At 40.4% G+C, this 8,474-nt stretch overlaps 1 protein-coding gene across 2 annotated transcripts; it reads left to right on the forward strand.

Annotated features, from left to right (window-relative positions):
* The first annotated feature begins 823 nt into the window (after nt 1–823).
* LOC107582534 (M-phase inducer phosphatase 1-like) lies at nt 824–8,116 on the forward strand. 2 transcript variants are annotated; one of them, XM_016268429.1, is made up of 15 exons: nt 824–1,410; nt 1,611–1,693; nt 2,504–2,555; nt 4,277–4,318; nt 4,415–4,448; nt 4,802–4,912; nt 5,220–5,333; nt 5,432–5,563; nt 5,642–5,725; nt 5,810–5,998; nt 6,080–6,166; nt 6,269–6,331; nt 6,477–6,575; nt 6,667–6,912; nt 7,001–8,116. In XM_016268429.1, exons 1-15 carry the CDS (start codon nt 1,196–1,198, stop codon nt 7,139–7,141), a joined length of 1,692 nt encoding a protein of 563 aa, XP_016123915.1. In that variant the 5' UTR covers nt 824–1,195; the 3' UTR covers nt 7,142–8,116. The 2 variants fall into 2 exon arrangements, with proteins under 2 accessions (XP_016123915.1, XP_016123914.1); XM_016268428.1 differs by lacking the exon at nt 2,504–2,555 and adding an exon at nt 3,156–3,207.
* Nucleotides 8,117–8,474: the final 358 nt, after the last annotated feature.

Here is an 8,474-nt window from a genome sequence, read left to right on the forward strand (position 1 = left end):
TGAGAATTTGAGTCATTAACATTTGTATTATCTCTTATCTTTAGGCTAATTTAAACACTCACAGCCTCTATTTGGCGTCTATGACTAGTTTAATATGAAAGTAGTTGACATGCGTGCAGGGGAACCTGGGAAGCTTTTTATTTCTCAGCTTTTTTCAGGTTAAAATGTACATTTATAAGGGAAACTGTAAATCCGTTTTGTTTTTAATTTTCATATTTTTCAATCTTTTTGACGCCACTAGCTTTCTCTCTAAATTAATACGAGGTAATGGAAACTGCATGTATGATAAGCTTGAAGAATACTTAAAAAATGATTTGAAAATAGTTTAAAATTATTTATATGGATGATAACATCAAATAATTGCTGAAATGACTGAAAATTCTATTTCAACTACCTATAAGTTAAATAAATAAACTGCGGTACAAACATATACCAAAAACAGACGTTTTACAAACGTTTGTTTTGTAGTAAACAAATGTATATTCACTTCTTTGTCCATGAGATTTGAGTGGTACGTTCCGCGCCAGGACGTTGGCATTTGATTGGTTTTCTTGCAACTGAAGGCGTTTCCAAGCTGCAGCTTGAACTGTTCCGCGGGAAAATCTTTCCTCGTTCTACAGCTATACATTTATATCCCGCCCAATTTATGTAAACATAAAAGCCATTGGGTGAGTTTATAGAAGCGCTGTTGTTACCTTAATGTTCATTGGACATCAGATTTGTCTGTCATTCTTTGGCCCGCCCACCTTCCCTCAGAGAACAATGCGGAAAAAAGAGGAAGCGCATGTGATTGGTTGAATCAGATATAACGGCGCTACTCATTGGCTACTCCGATTGCCGCTTGTGGACTGCATGTTTTGAACATAAATAAGAGCTACATTCAGCACTTTTCTTCCACAGCAGAGTTTGAAAAAGTCAGAGAGAGTGCAATCTAATCGGCAGCTCTCTGACAACAAAGATCACAGAAGATGGATTTTTAAACCCCCCCCCCTTTTTTTTATAGTGTCTTGTGTAATCTGGCGAAGTTATTATGCAGAATTCTGCAAGTTGTTTTCTCAAACCTAAATAAGATAAATTTAAGCCCCTGCCCTGGTTGCTGTGCGCTTGCTAACTTGGCTTAACCCTTTGCCGTCTTACTCGCGCCTGACTGGATCTTATTTTCAACAATCATCCGACGATCCGCGTCCCTTCAGAGATGGATGTTGATATTGCTCCAGGCGACATCAGCCCTGTAAATGATCCGTTCAGCGCCGGGCCCGATGCAGTCCTCAGACCTCCGCTGCTCTCCTTACCGGAGATCGGGGCGAGGGGCTCCCCCTGCGTGACCCTGGCCTCCCCCGGACCCATGGCAGTGCTGTCTCCTGTGACCAACCTGGCTCTGAACATGAATAATCTCGCTGTTCTTGGAGGGTGAGTGAAGCTGGGCTATTCTTTGATGGCACGAGTAAAAAGTAAACAACCACAGAGCTACTTCCTGGAATTGTTCTGAGGCTGATTACATTACGTTACTCTCGCTATCAAAGCCTGGTGTATTTGTGTAATAGCTAAACCGTTTATATAATGCGATACATTTCAGTTTTTAAATTCTTTGCTTTGACGTTTTGATGTAGTCAATGTGAGACACCAAAGCGGAAGAAACCCTTGCCCCTCCTGAAGATCCCTTCCTTCGCCTCTGATGCTTCTTCAGATGCAGGTTAGCTTGGAAAACATGCATTCGTTTTCCTGTAAAGACTTGAACGCCAGTGAGTTTGTGTATGGCAAGCCTTTTAAGCTTTAATCTGTCTGTTATGCTACTACCACTTATTTTTGATAGTGAGCAGTTAAATAAAAAACCGTCATGTTCAGTTACTAAGGTCTTATTAGTTAATGCTACTTGTTCTTTAGTAAACGTATCAATTCCAGTTGTCATAGTGTTAAATCCATAGACACTTGTTTCTAGCCAGTGTCACCTCATTAGAAAATGTAACAGGGTGGTGATGTGTGCAATCCACCCTATAAACTTAACCTTCAGTGGGGTGTAAAAAAAGTGTAAGTTTACAAATTAGCCACAATTTGCTAAAATGTAAAATAGTTTACCCAAGAGTGTGTTGGATTGGCAACTTTATAAATAAACTTAATTATAATTTTTAGTTACTTTTTTTAATTACTTTTTTTTTTAAATAAGTCATTAGATGTGTCATTTAAAAAAAGCAGTAACTAGTAAGATGAAAAGTGTTGCTAGTAATAGATTTTTGTGTCTCATAAATTGTTACAATTATCTAATAAATATGAGCAATAATTGTAAAGCATACTAGTTGGATGTAATTGCTCACTAGTAATGAAATTAAGTGCTACTAACAATTCATTTTTTTTAGTTGGTTGTGAGGAATGTTAAAGCTTGCCATACAGTGTGTGACAGATCATACCATTTGGAGTGTGAGCAGTGATCTTTAGGCTATAGTTAAGCTCTGCTGTATTACTAACAGCTTGTGGCGGTTTTCTCACCTGTGTCTCCTCCCCACAGGTCTTGGATTAGAGTCTCCCAGCCCTTTGGATGCTCTGGATGCTGAGCAGAAGTGAGTATGATTCTTCTGCCTGTTGGTCATAATATCTGACATGTGAGATGGAGCTTGGCTTGAGGATTATACGTCGAATCTAGTCCCTGCCGTTAGATGGAGCGTACATATGCTCAGCTTGTCTGTTTTTCATGGCTTCGCTGAGCATATGCTGGCCTCCATCACAGATCTCACACACACACATTGGATTGGCAACTTTATAAATAAACTTAATTATAATTTTTAGTTACTTTTTTTAATTACTTTTTTTTTTAAATAAGTCATTAGATGTGTCATTTAAAAAAAGCAGTAACTAGTAAGATGAAAAGTGTTGCTAGTAATAGATTTTTGTGTCTCATAAATTGTTACAATTATCTAATAAATATGAGCAATAATTGTAAAGCATACTAGTTGGATGTAATTGCTCACTAGTAATGAAATTAAGTGCTACTAACAATTCATTTTTTTTTAGTTGGTTGTGAGGAATGTTAAAGCTTGCCATACAGTGTGTGACAGATCATACCATTTGGAGTGTGAGCAGTGATCTTTAGGCTATAGTTAAGCTCTGCTGTATTACTAACAGCTTGTGGCGGTTTTCTCACCTGTGTCTCCTCCCCACAGGTCTTGGACTAGAGTCTCCCAGCCCTTTGGATGCTCTGGATGCTGAGCAGAAGTGAGTATGATTCTTCTGCCTGTTGGTCATAATATCTGACATGTGAGATGGAGCTTGGCTTGAGGATTATACGTCGAATCTAGTCCCTGCCGTTAGATGGAGCGTACATATGCTCAGCTTGTCTGTTTTTCATGGCTTCGCTGAGCATATGCTGGCCTCCATCACAGATCTCACACACACACGCACGCACGCACACACACACACAGACAGAGTCACTGGATATCTGAACCACACTGCACATCCTTTTATTAAAGCAAAGATTCAGCTTAGAATGAAATGTCATGTACTCGCAAGTTATTCACAAGGATGATTTACTTTTGTGAGGCACAAAGTAAGATTTTAGGCAGAATGACATTGCTTAATTGAATAAACCAGAAATAATTTTTTGGGTAAACTATCATTTTAAATTTGCAAAGGCTCAGATATAGTATTATTTACCCAGCATGCATTAAATCTGTGTACACCCTGGCTCTCTGGTAATCTACAGTCTGTGAGACGGTTCTCCTTTCCAAGCCATTTGGTGTCTGTGGGAATCCATTTATCTGCAGCCAGGCCTACAGCTGTTTGGGTTCCTTCACACATCAGTGTGTGTGTTGTGTGGCTCGTTTTCGAAGGGGGCTGGGTGAATGGTGGCACGCTTTTCATGCCCTGTGTGAGCAGGCATCCAAATAGAGCGGTAATATGTGTGTGTGAGGTAGCCAGGGTTACTACAGTACCCCCTTCTTAACTCTTAATTCCTCCTTTTTCCTATGCTATGAAAGAGCCACACTCCTTACCTCCTCCCCCTCCAAACCACCATTCACTCTCTCTCCCCCTGCTCCCCTCTGCCAACAAAAGAAGCTTTAGAGGGGGTTAGAGTTGTGTGGGCATATGGTAAATTAGAAGACCCCCCCCCTTCTCAGTTCTGCTGAGGGCTGTTTTGCATACAGGTGGGCATCGGTGTATTTGTTAAATATAGAGTTGTGAGGGGCCTAGTAGTCTGGATTGTCATCTGGGCTTGTGTTTGGTTGGAGCGGGAGGAGACTTTGAATACACTAGCTGTTCAATAGCATTTTCTTTTTCCTCACAGATTTGAGAAGGCCATGCAGGATGCCACACGAGCAGTTAATGAGTACGTGGTCATGCACTACAAAGCAGAGGATGCATTTGTCTGTGAAATCTGTTGTATTGACTTGGGTTTAATCGAATGTTCTTTCTGTTCGTACAGAAAAATGCCCATTCGCAGGATACACTCTTTGCCAGTAAGTTCATTCTTTATACATTCTCATGCAAAAGTTTGGGATTTTAAAGAAGTCTAATGTGTTTGCCAAGACTGCATTTGGTAGAAAAATTTATAGTAATCTATTCATATAATATTTTAAAGTGTAATTTATTTTCTTCAGCCATGACTCTAGTCTCAGTGTCACATGACCAGAAATCATTCTAAAATGCTTTTTAATATATTTGTGGAAACAGTGGTACTTTTTACAAGTGTCTTTACTGTCACTTTTGATTTGATTGATCGTGTCCTTGCTAAATAAGCGTTTCTCTAACTGACCTCAAACTTTTGAACTGTGGTGTAAGTATAAACGTAAGATTTGTTTTTTCTTTGTAGCTGCAATTTTTGGGTCACAGTCCCAATTTGAGAAATAAAGAACAAGATCCCTCGCGTTATGGAGTGTGGACTCGTGCAAATGGCAGTGACAACAAAGAGAACCTGGCTGAGGTGTGTGTTTCGTGTCTCTAGTTTGTGTTTCTGTAGGCAGTGTATTGATGTATTCATGCTCAAAATTGACTAGGAATTGCTTTTTGAGAGAGTAAGTGCTATGATTTGTTATTGCAAGTCTTGGAAAGTTATGGGAATTCATGGGGTGGGTGTTGAAATGACTTTTCTCTTTCTCTTATTTTCTCTTACGACTTCATTGATTCAATCTGTCTTGGAAAGTTATGGGAATTCATGGGGTGGGTGTTGAAATGACTTTTCTCTTTCTCTTACGACTTCATTGATTCAATCTGTTTTTTTTTTTCTCCAGGAGAATTTTGAGTTCAAGAAGCCTTCCATGCCAGCATCACGCTGTTGTACGCGGTCCACTGGAGGTACCAAGGATGCTTTTGCCTGCCGACCCAACTCTGCTCCTGCTTTAATGGTACAACATGCATCCTTGGCAGAACCTGTAGAAAACTGTTCTAAAAGGTTTAATGTTGATGTAACTTTTAAATGCTTGGGTTTTCCTCTGTTCTCCAGCTTTCCCCAACTTCATCCCATCAGCCCGACTCTTCCGACGAGAGCAGTCACTTCATATTGCGCCGCCCCTCGCTCTCCTGTCTCCACGATGATGATGATGATGGCTTCTTAGAGGGGCTAGATGATGTAGAGGTGACTTCTCAATTTGCTTTTGTTTTATTCTTCGGTTTCTTTGATTTGTAAATAACCATAATGCATTTGTTTGTGTAGAACGACTCTGAGGTTCCTTTTGGAATGGACAGTCTTCTCACAGCTCCTCTGGTGGCTAAACAAAGTACTGACAGTAATTATTCGGTATGCTGTTACACTATCTCTTTTTGATTCGTTTTTTATGGTTATTGACATAGTTAATAACCAAACCCACTATATTGCCCTTAGCCTGTTGTTCGCTGCCGTCCACGTGGGTTGTTCCGATCGCCCTCTATGCCGAACCCCGGAGGGCGTATCCCACTAAAGAGATCCGAGAGGCCACAGGATGAGAACACACCTGTCAGAGTGAAGAGGAGGCGGAGCCTGGCAGGGACACAAGTTGCACCCACAGAACAGGAGGATGTTATGCCTCATCAGGTCAGACCTCACTGGAAAAACAACAGCAACCATAATTTGAGTTTATAATTTGGGTCTAACTTTGATACCACCTTCTTACAGGTTCTAAGGTCAAAGTCATTTAGTCACACACAGATTGAAAGAATGTTGGATACAGATCCCAGTAATGTGACTGGAGATTTCACCAAGGTGATTATTGCATTTTGTAGTAATTACATATGACACTCACACACATAAAATCATAACAATAAATCAAACACCATTTAAAAGTGTGCATTTGTCATTTTGAAGGCTCCTGCGCTACCCACAGTTGAAGGAAAACACCAAGAGTTGAAATACATCACTCCAGATATTGTAAGTTTGCACACATTACCATTTAGCATGGACATTTCAAATGCAAGAGCATGTAAAACAAGCAGTTACATGTCATCTATACAAAGTATGTGCATTGGCACATTTTCTGCATCCTGTTTTCTAACATCTGTTTCTGTATTTTCAGATGGTTAAAGCAATGAACGGCCAGTACAGCGATCTGGTGGAGAGGCTGTTTGTCATCGACTGCCGTTATCCGTATGAGTATGAGGGCGGTCATATTAAGGTTAGGATTTAATTAACCTTGATGCAGTTGCATGCTGTCGTATTTGTGTGGGGCAAATTTAGCTGACTCCTGTTTGTCCTCCTCCTTTCAGGGTGCACTTAACCTCCATCAAGAGAATCAAATTGAAGACCGCTTTTTAAAGAGTCCTATTCTTCCAGAATGTCCCGAGAAGCGTGTCCTGCTGGTTTTCCACTGTGAATTTTCATCCGAACGTGGCCCACGGATGTGTCGCTATGTTCGACAAAGAGATCGGTTTTTGAATGAGTACCCCAACCTCCATTACCCTGAACTCTATATCCTGAAGGGAGGCTACAAAGACTTTTTCCCACTTCACAAGGTATGTGTGCTTTCACAGTTTGAATGTCCTACATCTGAGTTTTCCCCCTCTCTTTCCAAGTTTATAATGCATGCATTTTTCTCTGTAGTCGGTCTGTGAACCACAGGCTTACAGGCCGATGCATCATGAAGACTTTAAAGAAGACCTGAGGAAGTTCCGCCTTAAGAGCCGCACCTGGGCTGGAGAACGCAGCAAGAGAGACATGTACAGCCGTCTCAAAAATCTTTGAGCCTCATTTTCTCCCATTCCCTCAGCATTGTACTTCCTTTACTCTCTCATATGCTGCCCTCACATGTGAGACTTGGCAGAGACCTGAAGATGTGTGTTTGGTGGGAACCGTTATTGGTTTTCAGGGTTTTGTATTTCTTTAGTACCACAATGTCAAACGAGGTTGAGAGGCTATTACGTATCTCTGCCTGTTTGGTTTAACTTTTAAACTGCCATTATTCACCACCCTGATCTCCCTTGAGAAACACACAGCTACATGTCACTGTCATGTATTACACATACACATTTTAACTAACCTGTATTTTTACCCCCACGTTTTTGGCCACTGGCCTGTCCTAACTTGTATGTTGGATTAATTAATGACCATTTTAACTTGCACTCCCCCCCTCTTTTAATTGTTGTGGTGATTACGTGATTTATGCATTCATTTTGCCCACTCTTTCTCACATCTGGTCAGTTGCCCAATGATAAAGCCGTGATTACAGCCAGAGGACTAATTACATTTGTTGTATAAATTGGTTTATGTATTTTAAATGTCACAATTATGCAAATTCTCATGTCGCAAAATAATGATTACAATTTTTACCCGTATGTTTTCAGTAAGTTCTGTTGGCAATGACCATATTGCTTTGAGTGTCCTGGTTTGAGTTTTTGGAAATTGTGAGCATTCTTTTAGGGGGAGGTAGTAATAATTTTTTTTCCCCCCCTCACTTGGCCTACAGCTTTAACTCAGATTTTTTCTGCTGCTGGTCAGCAAGCGATGACCACATCAATGTTCACCAAAATGTTCTGAAATGAGATTTAGTTCTATTTGTAAACCAGTGACCGTTGAGAGTTGCAATTCTCACTCCCATGCAAGTGTTTTTGTAAATTTTATCTTCCTGAGTGTATGTTTTATTGGTCATGAGGGACTGAGAGGGCTGGTTTATGTATTCATGAATAAACTTGGAGTTTGGGGTAATAACTCTTTGCTCAATCATGTCTTGATCTGTGTGCTGTTATTGACTGGCATAGGGTGGTCATTTGTTTTTCAAATATACCGGTCTAGCAGAGACCTTGAATGTGGTTAGTCAAGCACCAGCACGTGTGTCTGCTCACATTAGGAGGAGCCAGCAGTTTCCCAGCCGTTCCCTAACATCCTGGCACAGTGTCAGACTAGATCCTGCACTCACGTTTCTGTTTGGTTAATGAGTAAAAGCATTTTTGGACGCTCTTATCAGTATGAGCAAACAAGAAATGAAAGTTTAAGGGTTTCAAATGTTAAATATTTAACAAATGTGTTTACCACAGCTTATACATGTGGATGGTAGAAGAGATTTCAAACTGTTGGTCCA

The sequence above is a fragment of the Sinocyclocheilus grahami genome, unplaced genomic scaffold (genome assembly GCF_001515645.1).
Source record: "Sinocyclocheilus grahami isolate Dianchi unplaced genomic scaffold, SAMN03320097.WGS_v1.1 scaffold45.1, whole genome shotgun sequence".
NCBI lineage: Eukaryota > Metazoa > Chordata > Actinopteri > Cypriniformes > Cyprinidae > Sinocyclocheilus > Sinocyclocheilus grahami.